The 18,147-nt window shown below is 57.5% G+C and overlaps 1 protein-coding gene across 12 annotated transcripts in view; it reads left to right on the top strand.

Moving 5' to 3' along the window:
• SNX8 (sorting nexin 8) overlaps nucleotides 1–18,147 on the top strand; it is a 144,362-nt gene that overhangs the window by 114,816 nt on the left and 11,399 nt on the right. For 9 of the 12 annotated variants that reach the window (XM_085016346.1, XM_085016345.1, XM_085016347.1 and 6 more), the window contains 3 exons: nucleotides 12,187–12,377; nucleotides 14,746–14,863; nucleotides 16,370–16,491. In XM_085016346.1, coding sequence (XP_084872472.1) covers nucleotides 12,187–12,377; nucleotides 14,746–14,863; nucleotides 16,370–16,491 — 431 coding nt within the window. Of the gene's footprint in view, nucleotides 1–2,164; nucleotides 2,416–2,572; nucleotides 2,894–3,751; nucleotides 3,862–3,948; nucleotides 4,130–11,424; nucleotides 11,775–12,186; nucleotides 12,378–14,745; nucleotides 14,864–16,369; nucleotides 16,492–18,147 lie in introns of those variants that run through there. The other 3 variants (XM_085016349.1, XM_085016348.1, XM_085016351.1) reach the window with 3 other exon arrangements.

Raw genomic sequence — 18,147 nt, 5'->3', positions numbered from 1 at the left:
GCACCACAGCTCACGGCAACGCCGGATCTTTAACCCGCGGAGCGAGGCCAGGGATCGAACATTCATTCCTCATGGATCCTCGTCAGATTGGTTTCCACGGAGCTGTGACAGGAACGCCCAACAGTTTTTAATTTTGACGAAGTCTGTTTAGTCTGTTTTTCTCTTGTGTTGATGCTTTTGGTGTTCTATCTAAGAAGGCTTTGCCTGACCCAAGGTCATGAAGACTTACTCCATATAGGAGAAAATATATGTCTGCCAAGAGTTTTGTAGATTTATGTATTTATTTATTTGGTCTTTTTAGGGCCGCACCTGCAGCATATGGAAGTTTCCAGGCTAAGGGTCAGATCGGAGCTATAGCTGCCAGCCTGCACCACAGCCACAGCAGTGCGGGATCCGAGCCGTGTCTGTGACTTACATCACAGCTCAAAGCAACGCTGCATCCTTAGCCCACTGAGCGAGGCCAGGGATTGAACCTGCGTCCTCATGGACTCTAGTCAGGTTTGTCACCCACTGAGCCAGGACGGGAACTCCTATTTATTTTTTAAATTAATTATTATTATAATTATTTTTTGGACACCCCTGTGGCATGTCGAAGTTCCTGGACCAGGGATCAAACCTGCGCCACAGCAGCAACCTGAGCCGCTGCAGTGACAATGCCAGCTCCTTAACCTGAGGCACCACAAGGGAGCTCTGACTTTTGTAGTTTTAGCTTCTACACTTAGGGCTGTGATACGTTCTGAATGAGTTGTGTGTGGTGTGAGGAAGGGGTCTGGCATCCTTCTTGTGCATTTGGAAACCCAGTCGTGCACCTAAAACCTTTTTGGGTACATGTGCCACGTGCCACCCATGCGCTAGGCAATATTGGGACGTCACGGCTCCCTGTGGGGTCTGTGTCATGCGTGGGAGTCACCTGTGAATGAGATGGATTTAGGGAAGCTCAGCGAGGGCCTTCAAGCCAGTCGTTGGCGCAGGAAGGATCTGGAGCCTCCGCTGGGGCTCGGGGAACTCTTCCCTGGTCAAGGGGTGTTTGAACTGAGCTGGGGGCTGGAGGGGATTCACTTAGGGCGTTCTCAGCCAACAGGTAGAAGCGGGCTTGGAGGGACCGTGACAGATTATTTTTATTTTGCTTCAAGGTAAAAACACTTAACCTGTTGCAGGAAGATGGAAAAACGTTCTCCTGCTGTGCAGGCCGGGCAGCCACCTGGCACGTTGCCGCTTTATGTAGTGAAGGTTTTCGCCATACATGCTTTTGCGGAGGGTGGGTGGGTGGAGCTGCACCTCCGCAGGGAGGCCCCGCTGGGATGGGGCGCCGTGCGGCGCTGCCGCAGCTCAGGGCCCCGCGTGGCCTGTGCGTTGACAGCCACCCTGTGTGAGCAGCTTTTCCTTCTCGCTGCCGCTCACGGAGGCTGGGTTCCCGTCGCCAGCGAGCTGAGTGCGCTTTGTGGGGGTGGGGAGGGCACGGGATTGAGACCCTGCTGGGGGGTGGGGGAGCCCAGCGGGCCTGGCTTCGTCATTCTCTTGCTCCTGTGGACACTGTGCGCGCCTTCCGTCTGCAGATGCCTCTTGCACACCCAGTGCGTGCTGGGCGCTGCGCTCATCGCTGGGCGACTGTGAACAAAATAAACAGAAAGGTCAGCTCTTGGAGGGGGTGTGTCCTTGTAGCGGGAGGTGGCCAGTATTTAGCAGTCGGCGACGTGTCAGAGCCATGCGGGGTGGCCAGGCAGTGACACGTGTCAGAGCGCCACGCAGGGCGGTCAGGATGCAGGTTGCCGCTGTCGCCAAGGAAATGTCACGCAGAGGGTGGTTTTGCACCAAGATTCAGAGGAGGTGGTGTGCCGGGTGTCCGGGCAAGACGACCCTGGGAGAAGAGCCAGTGGCGAGGCTCCAGGGCCAGCAGGGGCGCGTGTGCTCGGGGGGGGGGGGGGCGCGGCGACCGTGATGAAAGCACATTTCGGGGGGCGGTGGTGGAGTTGAGGAAACCTCACATGAGGAGCCGGTCTCCTTAGGCATTGCCCTTCTGATCCCCAGGAAGCTTGGGTTTCGGTCTTTTTTCGGGCTGCTGGGAAAGAGCCGCTGATCACAGCGGAGACCGCGGGGCCTCTCCGGAGGGGATTCTGAGCAGAGCGGCTGAGCGAAGCCGTGTGACCCCTGCAGGCAGACGAGAGCCATCGGGCCGTGTCTGCAGCAGGCGCAAAAGGGGGAGTCTCTCGGAACTGGTCCTAAGGGTAGAATCAGAAGTCCTGCGGAATGCGTTGTGCCGGGACCGTCCTCACGGCCTTTCTAAGAGCCGAGGCCAGTAGGACAGTGGCTGAGCCAGCTGCGGTTCCCGCGCTCCTCACTGCGCGGTCCCACCTCATTCTTCGTAACCCCTGAGACTGTGGGGCAGAGGCGGGAACGTCAAAGGAAAGAAAGAAGGTAAGTGGCACTTGAATCGCCGCCATGGTAGAGAATCGAGGGCCTGCCGGGGTGGGGGCGGGAAGCACCGGCCGGAGGTCACCGAGTGCGGCCCAGCGCGGGAGGCGGCGGGAACCCCGCCGTGGGCGTGGACGTTGGCTCAGTCACTCGGAAAACTGGAGTTGCTGACGGCGCTGGACAGATGAAACCCCTGGATCCGGGAGTCTCCCGCTTAGGAGTGTGGCCAACAGAAATGCATACGTGTGTCCCTGGGAGGCGGGTAGAATGTGGGTGCTGGCGCGTTCGCGGCGCTGCGTGTGTAACTGCCCAGATGGCTGGCGGCAGCCGTGTGTGGACGGACTGTGGCTGATCCTGCAGCGGGAGGGTGGACCGTCTACACCCCATGCAGTCGCAGGGAGGGATCCCACCCAGCACGTTGAGGAGAAGTCAGAAGCAGAGGAACTCACCGTCCGAGTCCCCCGATGTGGCATAAAGACAGGTGAACGTCACCTGTGGCAGGAGAAGTCTGGGGTCGCCCTGGGAGGAGGAGGCAGGAGAGGAGTGTTTGTTTATCTGGTGCTGTTACACTGATGTGTACATTCCTGGAGCTGAATTTTGAGATGCTGGCTTTTCTCTAAGCACGCTGTTTCCGTACAAAAAGTTTGGTTCCTGCCGTGGTGCAGCGGGTTAGGAATCCGACTGCAGCGGCTCGGGTGGCTGTGGAGGTGCACGTTCGACCCCAGCCTGGTGCAGTGGGTTAAAGGATCCGGGGTAGGTTGCAGCTGTGGCTCAGATTCAGTCCCTGGCCCAGGAAGTGGGTGTAGCCATAAAAGAAAAAAGTTTTCAAAGCCAGTGGGTAAAGAAAGTAACCATATGTTTATTATATGTAATGAAATGCAGTATTTGCATGTATTTTTTAGGACGCTTATGTCAGGAAAGTACGCAGACCTGCCTGGAAATAGTACCCATCAATTCTAGAATAGTGGGTTTTTTTGTCTTGTCTTTTCTTTTTTTGCTTTTCAGGGCCTCACCCTGGACATAGGGAGGTTCCCAGGCTAGGGGTGGCATCAGAGCTGCAGGTGCTGTACGCCACAGCCGTGCGGGCTCCCAGCTGTGTCTGCGACCCACACCACAGCTCATGGCAACGCTGGAGCCTGAACCCACTGAGCGAGGCCAGGGATCGAACCGGCGTCCTCATGGATACTGGTTGGATTCGTTTCTGCTGCGCCACGACGGGAACTCCGTTGCTTTCGCGGAGTCGCACTTCATGGTGGTTTCGAATCGTTAGCACGGGTGGCGGTGGGAAGGATAGCGATGGTGTGTGTCGGTAACATGTATTTATTTAAAACCCTTTCAGGAAAAAAGATGGTTTTCCTCCGTGAGACCTCGGTGGCGGATATGTGGGTTCCATTATTTTATGTTCTCATGTCTGAAGTATGTCACAACGACAACGCATGCATTTAAAAGGTACACGAGAGGACAGATTGGAAGGGAACCAGGATTCATAGTGATTATTTGAGCGGCCAGGCATTTAGGAGGTTTTTGCTTTTGCAGGGGATTTGAAAGGGAACTGTGGTTATGTGGAAACTTGGAAATATGCTTGGTATTTGAAACGCGGCTGTCACGTTACAACCTTCTGCACATGGAGCCGAACGAGCACAGTGGACACGGAGGCGCACGGACCGTGGGGTTGGAGGGAGTTGCTTTATTTCAGGATCTTCCACTCTTCCGGAAAGTAAGTTATTACAGGAGAAGTAAGCCCTAACTGTAATGAGATGGAGGCTACGCAGAGTTTGTTTGCGGAGCTCCAGAGTAAGGGAGGATCCGCCGGGAGCTGGCGACGATGGTTTTGAAGGCGGGGTGGTCGAGGCCGGGGCAGCGCTGTTGCCTGGCGTTTGGGGGTTTTGCTGCCCTTCCCTGGCCGCCGAGCTGCTGAATTCTCATTGCTGAGGCCGTGGCCATGATAAGGATGAGGAAGCTTCTGCTTCCATTTCCTGCGAGCAGTGTGTTCACTTCAGAATAACAGAGTAGCTTAGAGAAGGTTTCAAAGGTAGACGCCGTTTCTGAGAAGGAATGTTCAGGTGGAAAATCGAGGGTCTCTGCTGACCCCGCTTCACGTTATCTCAGGGGAAAGTCGTCCTCTGGAATGTCGCTCATCCCCAGCTGGAGGATCCGTCAGGCAAGGTGGCAGCGTTTGTGAACACCTGCCTTTCGTCGGATCCGGGGCTCGGGTCTGGGTGGGGCTCTGGCTCCCCTCTTCCCGCTCCCCCCGGGGCGGCCGTTCTCAGACTCGGGACTCTGCAACAGCAGCACTTCCTGGGAACTTGCTAGAAATTCAGAGTCTTGGGCCCCACCCTGGATCCCGCGAGTGGGCCCAGCCCGCTGTGGTTTTTAAATTGTAACCTATATGGAGCATAACATTGTAACCGTTGCTGGGTGAAGAGTTCCATGGCGTTGTGTTCGCCTTGTTGTGCCAGCATCAGTACCTCCATCTCTCGGGCTTCTTCACCTCGCAGAACTGAAACTCTGTCCCCACGGAACCCTCCCTCCCCGTCCTCTCCCCGCAGCCCCGGCACTCCCCCGCCCCACCCCCCATCTGCTTGCTTTTTCTGTGCGTTTGCTCCGGGCACCTGCTGGGAGTGGAGTCCTACCCTCCTGTCCTGTGTCTGATCGTCTCACCGAGGGCCACGTCCTCAAGGCCCATCCACGTTGTGGCAGGTGTCAGAGGTTCCATCCTTTGGGGGCCAAATGATGAGCCATGGAAAGGACGGCCCACACTGGGTCGTTTCATCCGTAGTGGACCCCTGGTTGCTTCCACCTCTGGCTGCCGAGAAGGTGGGCGTGCGTGCAGACCTCTCTCCAAGTTCCTGCTTTCAGTTCTTTCGGGCACAGACCCAGAAGTGGGATTGCTGGCTCCTCTGGTGACTCTATATTTAATATTTTGAGGAACTGCCATCCTGTTTTCCACAGCAGCTGCACCGTTTTTACGGTCCCAGCGCCTGCACAAGGATTCCAGTCCCTCCAGGTCCTTGCTGGCACATGACTGTTTGCGTTTGGGGGGCCACGTGGCCTGTCCTGGCCTGAAAGGCACCTTATGCTGTGAGGGGCTCCGCCAGTGGGGAGGTCCTGGGGGCGCCCGGGCTGTGTGTGGTTGGCAGGGTCTCTGGGTGCCGGCTGGCCGGGCTGGCCGTGGCCCTCCGCGGGGGGCCTCCCCGGCTGTGACTTGTGCGTAGGTCAGCATTTGCTAAGATTTGCTCGGGCAGAGCGAGGGCGTGTGAGAGACCACGTGGCTTCCGGGGCAAATCCTGTCTGCTTCCCAGAGCTGTGTTTGCTGGTGAACAAGCAGCCTGGATGGTAGCTGCTCACAGGCCGTGTGGGGAGACCTCCGGGTGCGTCCCCGGGGCAGGGTGACGCCCGGAAGTTCTTTCTTCTGTACTTTCAGCCGCTGCCTGTGGCACTCGGAAGTGCCCGGGCTGGGGATCGAACACGCACCAAAGCAGCGACAGCACCAGATCCTCAACTGCCGGGCCACCAGGCAGTTCCCTGCTTGACTGTCCTGGTGGAAGTGTGTGGTTTTTAAACTGTGACGTGTGTGGAGCGTGATGCAGGATTGCGGGTCTGTGTGCGTGGCGTTGGGTTGCTCCGACTGCTGTGCGGGTGACCGCCTGGGAGGAGCCCGGAGGTTCGGAGCCGAGCCCGTGATCCACACCGCCCGTCGGCTGCTTCCCTTCGCGCCTCGCAGAGGCCAGGGCGGGCGCCGGGGTCACGCAGCGCCCTGGCGGCTGGCCCGGGGGTGACGCAGCCCCCACGTCTGTCCCGCGGGGGCCGGGGGAGCGACAGAGCCAGCGAGCGGCGGGCCTCGTCCACGATTCGCCCGCGGCCTTGGATCCCGGGGCCGGCCTGGAGCCCAGGGCCTGACGCTCTTGTCGTGGGGACACGTGCTGAGACGGGCCCAGCCGGCTCGGAAGTCTCTTGGGATTGGAGCCGACTCGACCTGGGCGGGAGGCGAGGGTTCCCGCGTGTTTCGGGGGGCAGAGTATCGCCAGCCGTGCGGTCTCCTTCCGCGCCCACAAGGGCGCTTCGTGCGGACTGGCAGTGGCCCCAGGCGCTCGCCTGCGGGTCTGAGAGCTGCTTCCTGGCCCAGCGTCAGGACAGTGGGTGTCTTTTCAAGGCCAGGGCTTCCGACTCCAGGGGACCTGCAGGGTACAGCGGTTTTGTGCCGGGAGCGTGGGGCGGGAGGGAGCGCTGTTGGAGAGGCCCATCGGGGCTGTCCCATTGTCCAGGCACAGGCAGGGACAGCCGGGCCTGGGGGAGCATCTGTGCCCCCGTCACACTCATTGTAAACTAAGGTCAGAGGCGGTCGCTCACTGGGCCTCACAGCTGGGAATGTAGGAGACTGGATTTCAGCCCACATCTGTCTGAGGTCAGAGCCCAGCCTTTGTCCTGAGCTTTTTTTTTTTTTTTTGCTTTTTTTGCTTTTTAGGGCTGCACTTGTGGCACGTGGAAGTTCCCAGGCTAGGGGTCAAATGGGAGCTGCACTGCTGGCCTACGCCACAGCGACAGCAATGCCAGATCTGAGCCACATCTGCGATCTACACCACACAGCTCATGGCAGCACCGGATCCTTTAACCCACTGAGCCAGGCCGTAGATCCATCCCACATCCTCATGGATACTCGGGTGAGCTCGTTGAGTTCGTTACCACGGAGCCACAATGGAACCTGCCATTTGAGCCATATTTTAGATTCCACATGTAAGTGATCATATGGTATTTGTCTTTCTCTCTCTGACTCGCTTCACTTAACATGAGAACCTCTAGTTCCATTCATGTTGCTGCAAGTAGCATTTTGTTCCTTTTTATGGCCGAGTAATATTCCATCGTGTACAGACACTGCATCTTCTTTATCCTTTCCTCCGACAGTGGTCATGTAGGTTGCTTCCGTGTCTTGGCTGTTGTAAATAGTCCTGCAGTGAACATGGGGGCGTGGATCTCTTTGAATTTTGGATTTCTCTGCATAGATGCCCAGCAGTGGGATTGCTGGAACATACGGTAGTTCTGTATTTAGTCTTTTGAGGAATCTCCATACTGTCCTCCGTAGTGGCTTCACCAATGGCCATTCCCACCAGCAGTGTGGGAGGGTTCCCTTTTCTCCACACCCTCTGCAGCATTTCTTATTTGTAGACTTTTTTTTAATAGTTATTTTTCATTATTTAAAAATTTTTTAAAAACAGTTATTTGTAGACTTTTTTTTGATGATGGCCATTGAGGGGGGGCCAGGCGATAACCTCATTGTGGTTTTGATTTTCGTTTCTCTAGTAAGTAGCTGCATTTGAGAAGAGTATTCAAGTCTTGCCAGTGAGCTTAGCATTGCATTTTGCAGAAAACCAGAATCTCCCTCCTGCATTTCTGCCCTGCCCTCGGCATGTCCATCACAGGACAGTGTAGCCTGCCTGAAATGATCTTTTTTCCTTCTTCTTTTTTTTTTTTTTTTCCTTAAATTTTTCTTTGAGGAGTTCCCGTCATGGCGCAGTGGTTAACGAATCTGACTAGGAACCATGAGGTTGCAGGTTCGATCCCTGGCCTTGCTCCGTGGGTTAAGGATCTGGCGTGGCCTTGCGCTGTGGTGTAGGTTGCAGACGTGGCTCGGATCCCACATTGCCGTGGCTGTGGGGTAGCCGGTGGCTACAGCTCCGATTAGACCCCTAGCCTGGGAACCTCTATATGTCGCGCGAGCGGCCCTGGAAAAGGCAAAAAGACAAAAAAAAAAAAAATTTTTTTTTTAAATTTTCTTTGAAAATATAGATATTTTAGTTTAGTATCCATGTTTGGGGTCATAGCGTTCTTATGATTGAAACTTCCGCAGAAGGGTTATCCTTGAGGTGGTCGAGAGCAGTGTTGTGGACTTGAAAGGTGTCTTTGAGCTCAGAGTTTAATTCTGCGGTGATAAAGTGCAGACTCTTCCGCAGCACGTGATCATTTGGTGGTCATTGGTGAGCTCCTGTTCTGTTTTGGGATAGTGTCTTATTTTAATCATCAGAAAAAGCAAAAAGTATATGCTATTGAGTTATATATTGAGTTTTATCTTATGTAAAAATTTTACGCGTTCCCTGGTGGCACAGCATAATAAGGATTTGGTATTGTAACCGCTGTGGTGCAGGTTTGATTCCTGGCTTGCATTATGCAGAAGGCCAAAACTTTTTTTTTTTTTTTTAAAGGGTGGCACCCGTGGCATAGGGAGGTTCCCAGGCTAGGGGTCAGATTGGAGCTGCAGTTGCCGGCCTCCACCACAGCCACAGCACCTCGGTATCTGAGCCACGTCTGTGGTCTACACCACAGCCCACGGCAATGCCAGAGCCTTAACCCACTGAGCGAGGCCAGGGATCGAACCTGCGTCCTCATGGATGCGAGTCAGATTCATTTCCGCTGAGCCACGATGGGAACTCCCTGAATCTGTACCCCTTTCTGGCTAAATAATGTTCCGTTGTATGCGTGGACCTCTTACTTAGACCTGTTCTTCAGCCGCTGGCCATCTGGGTTTTTTGCTCCCTTCGGGTCTTCGGAGTGAGGCGCCTGCGGATGTGTGTTTGCAGCTCTTTGTGTGGCTGTACGTTTTCATTTCTCCCGACCGTCTGTCTAGGGTGGAATTGCTGGGTCGTACAGTCACTCTGTTTCCAACTTTCTGAGGAAGTGCTCCGCCGTTGTGGAAGGCAGCTGCGCCATCTGCACACCTGCTGGCGTGAGTGAAGGTTTCCACGTCCTCGTAATCCCTCAGCGGGCTCTTTTGTTTTGTTTTTCCCCAAATTAGAGGCAGCATGGTGGGCGACCTCTTACTGTGGCTGTGATTTGCATTCCATGATGTTTAGTGGCTTTCACGTGCTTCCTGGCCATTTGCGCATCCCGGAGAAATGTCTGTGCAGCTCTGTTGCCCCCTTTTTTTTTTTTTTTTCGGTCTTTTTGTCTTTTTAGGGCCACACCCACGGCATATAGAGGTTCCCAGGCTATGGGTCTATACAGAGCTGCAGCCACCGGCCTACACCACAGCCGCAGCAATGCCAGATCTGAGCCACTTCTGTGACCTACACCACAGCTCATGGCAACGCCGGATCCTCAACCCTTGGAGCAAGGCCGGGGATCGAACCCGCAACCTCATGGTTCCTATCAGATTTGTTTCCGCTGTGCCACGACAGGAACTCCTCCTTTGCCCATTTCTAAGTTGGGTTATTTTTGGAGTTCCCTGGTGACTCAGTGGGTTAAGGATTTGGTATTGTCACTGCTGTGGCTCGGTCGCTACTGTGGCGTGGGTTCAGTCCCTGGTCCCAGAACTTCCACGTGCTGTAGGCGCAGCCAAAAGAAAAACCAAACAAAAAATTGGGTTATTTTTCTTTTTACTGTAAGAGTTTTTTGTGTATTCTACATACAAGTTGTTTATCAGATTTGCGGATATTTTCTCTGATAAAAATATTCTTCCCCCATTACCTTTTTAGCTTTATTATCTTCTGTTTTCCCACATATTCTGTGCTAGTTAAAGAGGACTTTGCTTTTCCCCAGAGGTGCTCTGTTTTTCCCTCCTGGAAATGCAACACATACCGGTAAGTATTAGCAAACGTTCCTTGAGCCCTTGGCGTGTGCCTTGCTCCCCTTGCCCCCAGGAGGCACCTGTGCGCCAAGCTGGCTGATTTCCTCCCTCCCGGAGTGTGGGTCTGGGCGCTGTGTCCTGATCCCCAGGGCGCCACTGGCGTTGGCGCAGTGCTTCCGTTTCTCCCCGGCATCGGGCACTGAGAGCGCCTGGCCGCGGGGGGCCGTCCAGCCCTGTTTGCAGAGTGGGTGAGTTGATGAGCTCGGGGCCTGTCTTCTTCAGCTCCGTGTTCCCTGGAGACAGCACGTGAGGAAGTGGCTCCTGTGGATCCCTGTGGTCCCCAGGGAGCCTGTGCAAACATCGTGGCCAGGCCAGGCCGTCGGGTTACTTAGGCTTGGGAGTGGCTGGGCTCTTGGGTGACTCGGGAGAACAGGTACCTGCTAGAGCTCAGGGCTCCACAGGCTTTTAGCCTTTAAGGTGGTGGGGACACCTACCCCTCGTGTACACACTGCACGTAAACACACACTCATGTTCTCACACATATGCTCGTGCACATACCCTTAGTCATACCCGCAAACTCATGTACACACACAGTCACACACACAGGCACACGGGCACTTAAACACCCACACACCCGTATTCACATCCACTCACATCCACGCACAGCCATTCACGCTCATACCCACAAACTCATGCACACACAGTTGTACATCCGTGTGCACGTACACACTCAGACACACATGCAGAGCGTGTATGCACGCACACTCACACAGGCATGCATCTACATGAGCGTGGTTTAGTAAGCTGTGTGTGTGCACGTCTGCTGCTGGATTGTGTGTATTATCAACCTCAAAGGAGGGGAGCGGAACTCCCAGTGGAGGTGCTGGCACGTCCTTCCTGCACCTGCTGGTGTGCCTCCGTGGCCCTCCGCCTCCCTGGGCAGCACCCTGCTTTAGAGCACATGGCATTTAGCTTCTCTATGGGGTTTTGAGGCAGAGACTCAAATGAAGCCCTAATTTATTCTGTCTCAGTCTTGAAGGTCAGTTAAAGGCAGCTACCTTTGAAGTTCTCAAATGCTGAGTGATTTCATGGATGAAGATAATCTGGCCATTAATTCATGTTAGAAACGTAAACTGGGGGAGTTCCCGCTGTGGCTCAGTGGAAACGAATCTGACCAGCGACCATGAGGACGCAGGTTCGATCCCTGGCCTCGCTCCGTGGGTGAAGGATCCGGCATTGACGTGCGCTGTGGTGTAGGTCGCAGACACGGCTCGGATCCCCCGTGGCTGTGGCTGTGGTGTAGGCCGGCCGCTACCGCTCCGATTCGACCCCTAGCCTGGGACCCTCCATCTGCTGCGGGCGCGGCCATAAAAAGATAAAAAGATAAAAAAAGAAATGTAGCCTGGAATCTCGCGCTGAGGAATTGCTTTACGGTGTGAATCACACAAGGTGACACAGCCGCGCTGCAGAGAGTTTGCGACGGAGGAAGGGGACGTGCCGTTGTCGTGTCATTTCGAGCACTTGACTGAGGAAGGAAGACCTTTTCCCCCCGAAGGACACCTTAGCTTTGTGTGTTTTTGAACCGAGTAGAACTTTTTCCTCTCAGCAGTTCTGCACTGAACACCGGCAGGGCGTCCTTGCACGTTTGCAGGGCTTGGACCTCAAAGCGCCGGCGTTTCCTGTTCTCCGACGGACCCGGGGCTGGCTCCTTGCGCCGAGGGCAGCTGACCTTTCGGGGCCGAAGCGTGGTTTGGGCTGAACGCGTGTGATTTGTGTGCTCAAGCGGGCACGCGGCTGTTTGCAAGTGAGAATGGTTGTGTTGGCAGGAAAGCCGGATGCACCGATTGTGCAGGTGGCAGCTCATGTCGAAAATGATAGGGCCCATTTCTTCGTTGTAGCACTTTTCCCCGACTCTAGAGAAAACAACTGTTTTTTTACACGTAACTTGTAAATATTTTACTTCCTTTTCTTTGTCCGAGTTTTAACTAGTTTTCAAACTAGACTCGCCCGGTCCTGGACATGTGGGTGTGTTTGCTGAGTCACGGCCCGGGGGCTCCTGATGGAGGCCGGGGCCCTGAGTGGCCCTGGCCTTTGAGTGAGCGAGTGTGACCGGGTGGCGTGGCCGGAGTCCGGGCTGAGCCCGCAGGCGGTGGCGGGTCGGGGTGGGAGGTGCCTCCCCTCGCGGGCACCGCGCTCACCGCCTCTCCTGTCCTCAGACTTGCCAGCGCCCCAGGTCAGTGAGCCGACGGCCCTGGACTCCAGTCGGATGCAGATGCCGCCGGGGAACCCGCTGCTGCTGTCGCTCACGCTGCAGGAGCTGCTGGCCCGCGACGCCGTGCAGGTGGAGCTCATCCCTGAGAAGAAGGGCCTCTTCCTGAAGCACGTGGAGTATGAGGTTTCCAGCCAGGTACCAGCGGGGGCCTGAGGGGGGGGCGTGAAGGGAAGAGCCCGCTGTGCCTGCCTCGCCCTGTGCGGTGCCCCCGCCCAGCCACCTGCCCCCCCACGTGGCTCCGCCTACTCGCGCTTTCGGGGCTGCGGGACCCTGCATCTCAGGACGCTCACTCGGGCTGTGGGGATGTGGACGGAGACCCCGGACGGGCCAGTCTGGGCAGTTCCGTGATGCTGGGAGAGCCCGGGGGATTGCAGCCTGGGCCCCCTAGAAAGAAGACATACAAAACCAGCAAATAAAAGAATGTGGCCCCTTAAAAAGGAGAAATAAAACCCCAGAAAGCGAACAGATAGAGGAACATGGACTCTACCCCTGCGTTGAGTGTGGGGGCAGGGCTGGTCTGGGGGCCCATCCCCCGGCAGGGGCGCCCCTGAGTGCGGATGCCTGGCCCCGGGAGTGGCTGCGTGGAGGCCTGTGGCACCCAAAGAGTTGATCTCTTTGTCCCCCTTCGCCCACCATCCTGCTGTGTCTCGCTTCAGTGAGGAGACGTGCTGGGGCTTTTCTTCTTTATCCCGGGGATCAAGTAGTGGGTGAGGCAAGAGCTTGTGTGTCGGGGGTGGGGGGAGCAGCACCATCGTCGTCCCAGGCAAAAGCCGCGCATCCAGAGCCCGATGCGCGGTCCCCATCGCCACAGCTCTTTGCCGAGCTCCACAGAAGCCGAGAGTCAGCGTTTTTGTTGCGTTGTTTGAAAGCCACCATGACAAAAGCCCGGGGCGGAACCTGGCTCTGGTGCTGGCCAGTGCTGCTACTGCAGGCGGAGCCGGAGTCAGGGAAGGGGGAGGGCCGGTGGGGGATGGCGGTGCCCCCGGGCCTCCCCGGGGTCTGGCCTCCCCAGCTGCCCTGGGGGCGGAGGCCCCGGTGCGTCCCCTGGGACCTCGTCGTGTCACAAGTGTGCCAGCAGTGGCCTTTTCCCACTCTCCTTAAGCTGCCGTCCCCTAAGTCAATTGATGGCCTCATGAGGAACGGTTTTAGAGGGAGGCAGTTTTGCCCTGGTTCCTCCTGAAGTGGGCGTGAAGGTGGCCGCGTGTCTCCTGGCTGTGCCCTGCCTGCTGGAGTCAGGGTCCGAGCAGATGTGGCAACAGGCACACACACATGACGGCGTGTTTTTCCTGTCCTGAGTACACTTAAGCAGCGGAGAGTGGAGGGAGCAGAGAAGCCCACACTCCCCTCCCCTGCTCGGGCACAGCTCCCGCTCTCGGCATGCCCACCAGTGGGTGACCTGCAGTCACACGTCATCGTCACGCAGAGTCCACATGTCACATCAGGGCTCCGTCTTGGCATCGTACGTCCTCTGGGTTTGCCCAAATGTGGGACATGTACCCGCCATCGTAAAATCATGCAGCGTTGTGTCACTCGTCGCAGCGCCCCCCCCCCGAAACTGCTGATTGTGCCCTGTGTCCGCGGCTTTGCCTTTTCCAGAGTGTCCTATCCTTGGAATCACACAGTAAGCCGCCTTCTCAGACTGGCTGCTTCCACTCGGGGAGGTCGCTTAGTCATCAGTCCAACGCTTCATTGTGGAGATTGCTGCTCACACACTTCTTGTGTGAGCTCTTATCCGACCCCAGTGAGGTTATTCTCTGGACGGGATGCTTACCTCTGGGGCCTGCACTTTCACTGGGGACAGGCTTAGGGTGGAATCTGTGGGCAGTTTGACCAGAGTGCCTCACGGCGTATCTGCCGTGTGTGTCTTCCTGTCCATCGTCGGGGCTGCTCTTTGACAGTCGGGTCTGTTTCAGTTGGCATAGTGCTTGCTGCCCGTGTTAGCATGACATGAAGGGGTGTGTCAAGGACCTGCCCTAACAGGGAGTACAGAATGCATTTTCTCCGAGTTCCCGTCGTGGCTCAGTGGTTAAGGAATCCGACTAGGAACCATGAGGTTGCAGGTTCGGTCCCTGGCCTCGCTCAGTGGGTTAGGGATCCGGCGTTGCTGTGGCTGTGGCGTAGGCCGGCAGCTGTAGCTCTGATTAGACGTCTAGCCTGGGAGCCTCCATATGCCAGAGTATGGCCCTAAAAGACAAAAAAAAAAACCAGAGTTTTCTTATGTGCCACTGTAGCAGGGAAAACTGTGCAGACGCCTGTGTCTTTGAGAAGATCCAGAATGAGAGACGGTTAAATCCGTAGGTAGAGCTCTGCCACGTCTACAGGTTGCATCAGGGAAGGCCAGGACTTACTGCTCCTTCCGATAGAGGCCTGGGGAGAGGACGTGAGGGAGCGAGCAGCAGTGTTTCCGTGGGTTCTGTTTCGTGGTGGAAAGAGAAGGTAGGCAAAGAGTGGAGTGTGGCGGTTTCCGACGTCCAGTCTGAGCTCCAAACCCTCTTCCTTGCAGCGCTTCAAGTCGTCCGTGTACCGACGGTACAATGACTTTGTGGTCTTCCACGAGATGCTGCTGCAGAAGTTCCCGTACCGCATGGTGCCAGCCCTTCCGCCCAAGAGGATGCTGGGAGGTAGCCGGGTTTGCTGGAGGCTGGGGTGGGTAGAGGAGGGGGTCCCCCTGGGTGCTGAGGGCCTGGCTCCTGGCTCGGCTTCATCTTCCTCTGGCCCCCTGCCGAGCAGGAGGGGATGGCAGCAGGGCATCCAGCCCTGGGTGACCCTGGGCGCAGCTGTGGCTTAGGGCCCAGGTCTGTCTGGGTTGGGGGGTTGTGGTGACATCACCTGGTACCCTGGGCCTGCATGAGCCCCTGGCTTGATAACTGACATGTAGGGAGGTGCATACCCCACTTCCCTTTCCTGGAGGCAGCGATCGGGCCTGCTGGGGCTCCTGAGTGGGGGCCAGGAGCGCTGTTGTTTGGCCCGCTTGCAGAGTTGGTACCAGTGCAGCGCGAGCTGGCCTCCTGCTAGAGCCAGAAGTGAGCGTAAGCCTGGCCATCTAACCTGCATCTCCCAGGAGATGAAAACATAGCAGGAGGCTATCTCATCTTCATTGCTTCACCCGTGATTACCTGGGTCTAGGTGAGGGGTCACAGGTGCCTCCAGGGCCCTGCACTGGCCCGTCCTCTCACGTTCCGGAGCGCGGGAGGTGGCCGTGGCCTCCTCTCAGGCCTCGGGGACCCTCACCGTGGGCTCTTTCTCACATGCTAGATGAAATCTGGTGAGCAGGGGCGTGCCCAAAGCTGACCGGTCGATTTTCTGCCATTGTCCAACCGTCCCGAAGTCCCTCTGCCCTCCCTGGTCCCTGAGCAGCCGAGGCTGAGAATGCGTTTTCCCCTCACCCCCCGTGCGCACATCAGCCAGATGATATTGAGCGGGAGGGACGGGTGCCCAGGGCAGGAGGGACCAGGAGGAAGGTGGCTGCGTACCGACACCCTGGCACCCAGGAGGCCGAGTGCATTAGAGTTTAGGACCCGGGCCCGGCCCTGCGATGCTGGGTCCCGTGGCTTTGCGCTCATGAAAGCGTCGCCTGTGGTGGCTGGGTCCCGGGTGGCCTTGGAGGCAACCTCGTCGCACTTCTGTTGTTTTCCAACTTTTGTTTTCCATAATTTAAAAACAGCGTTGTAAATACTGTTTCCATGTGTGGTCAGATGTAAATAGGCTCAGTGCGCCTGGTGCACTGTCAGGTTCTTGTCCCTCGGAGTGAAACGTCAGTCACCCAGATGACAGCAGGTTGGGGGTGGCCCCGTTAGACGCGGGCGAGAGGAGGTGGGACCGGGACAGGTGGGCTGAGTCACTGTACGCGTTCAGTGACACCCGCTTCATCGCGGAAGTGTCAGAAGGGCGTAGGGACGTCGTCAGGGGGGCCATCGCGGGGAGGGCTGGGCCGGCGCCCTGGTTTCTCCGCGGGGGCTCGGGTGGGGCTGCGTCCGCGCCCTGGGGAGCCGCCCGGGCCGGAGGCGTCGGCCCCGAGGGGGAGGCCACCTGGGCTTCATGCCTGGGCTCCGCGTGCTCCCCACGATGGGTCCCGGCGAGCCGTGTGGTCGCTCCATGTGGTCCCTCCGTCCGTGTCCTGCCTTCAGCCGACAGGGAGTTCATCGAGGCGCGGAGGAGAGCCCTGAAGCGCTTCATCAACCTGGTGGCCCGGCACCCGCCCTTCTCCGAGGACGTCGTGCTCAAGCTCTTCCTGTCCTTCAGCGGCCCCGTGAGTGCCCTCCGCGCGGCTGTCCGCCCCCCCGCCCGCTGGGCCGGGGCCCCCCGGCTCTCGCTTCCCTTCTTGGATGGGCTTTTGTTTCCTGCTGTCCTCTTTGTCCCGGTTTGGGGGCCCTGGGGCATCTCTTTACGCGGACAGTGGAAATGAGCTTGGTTTTCTCCCCACGGAGCGGGCTGCGGGGGTTCCCGGCGGCGTCCCGCTTCTGACCGTGCGGGGCTCTGCGTGCATGTGGTGGTTTCCCCGCCCTCACGGGGTTGGAGCTGATGCCCGGAGGACGTCGCTGTGGAGGCTCCTCAGATGGGCTGGAGATTGCAGACCTGAACGAGGGTTCACTTTAGAAAAGGCAGCTGGGGAGTTCCCGTTGTGGCGCAGTGGTTAACGAATCCGACTAGGAACCATGAGGTTGCGGGTTCGATCCCTGCCCTTGCTCAGTGGGTTAACGATCCGACATTGCCGTGAGCTGGGGTGTAGGTTGCAGATGCAGCTTGGATCCCGCGTTGCTGTGGCTCTGGCGTAGGCCGGCGGCTATAGCTCCGATTCAACCCCTAGCCTGGGACCCTCCATATGCCGCAGGAGCGGCCGTAAAATGACAAAAAAAAAAAGATGTCTGGACTGTGACTCTGGCGTGAGTCTCCCCAGCAGAGCCGCAGGGTGGCCGCGTGTCCTGGGAAGCGAGCTCTCTGTGGACCGTGGTCCTGGCAAGAGGAGGGTGGCGGCGGTGGCTTTCTCCAAACCGCAGCCAGGGCCCTGATGGGTTAGGAGCCGAGGCCCAGTCCTCGTTCTCTGTGGCCCATGTGCCCAGTTCTGGGCTCTCCGTGGGCACAGAGGTGTCCCCGAGGGATCTTCTCCTTGTGGGGGTGTGTGGCGGGGGCTCCGAGGAGGATGCCCTGTGGTGGAAAAGCCCTGCCCGGCCTCCCCTATTGGAGGAAAGCCCTTCCTGAGCAGGACCTGGAAAGGGGCTTGGCGCCGCCAAGGTGGATCCTGCACAGCCCGGCCTTTTCCTCCCCGGAGGCTGGAGGGGCCTTTGACCCCTGGGGACCGATGGCTCTGGCCTTTCCTCCGCGATGCCTGGGGGTGCCTGTGGGTCAGCCCCTCTCCTGGGGCCCTTTGCAGACATTCAGTGAATGCTTGCCGTGACCTTCTGCCCTCGAACTGGGAGGGCCGGTCCTTTGAACCCTGGGGGTGGGAGGCTTCCCCAGGACAGGGATCTTTATTGCAGGAGAGGAATGTGGTGGGACCAGGAGCTGCGCCCGGCTCAAGGCAGAGGGTGGGGAGGGTGCAGCTGCATGTTGGGGTGTCAGGCTCCAGCCCCGCCTTGTCCTTGCCCAGAGGGGTGCCCCCAGGACCTCGCTGGCTCCCTTTGCTTCTTTGCTAGAATGTGAGAATTGGGACAGATGCTCTCGAGGGCATCTCCGAGGTGCTGCAGTTCCTTGACCACATGCAGGTGCATGTCAGGGTCTCTGCCTGTATTTTCTGTGGCTCTTTGTGGGGGCTCATCTTAGGGCTTGGCTTTGCCAAGGAGCCTCCCTTCAGAGGGCAGGGCGTGGAGTCGGGCTCAGGACCCCGAGTGCCGCTTTTTCTGTCAGCCAGCTCTCCTGGGGCTCTGGGGCCCTGGTCTGTAGGTCAGATTGCAGAAGGAAGAGGCCT

This window comes from Sus scrofa, chromosome 3, assembly GCF_054392235.1.
Source record: "Sus scrofa isolate SSC_HxYL_T2T_F1_AM1 chromosome 3, Sscrofa_HxYL_maternal_Yorkshire_Landrace_v2.0, whole genome shotgun sequence".
NCBI classification, from domain to species: Eukaryota; Metazoa; Chordata; class Mammalia; order Artiodactyla; family Suidae; genus Sus; species Sus scrofa.
The sequence above is the reverse complement of the archived record's forward strand: the minus strand, read 5'-3'. Positions and strand labels throughout refer to the sequence as shown.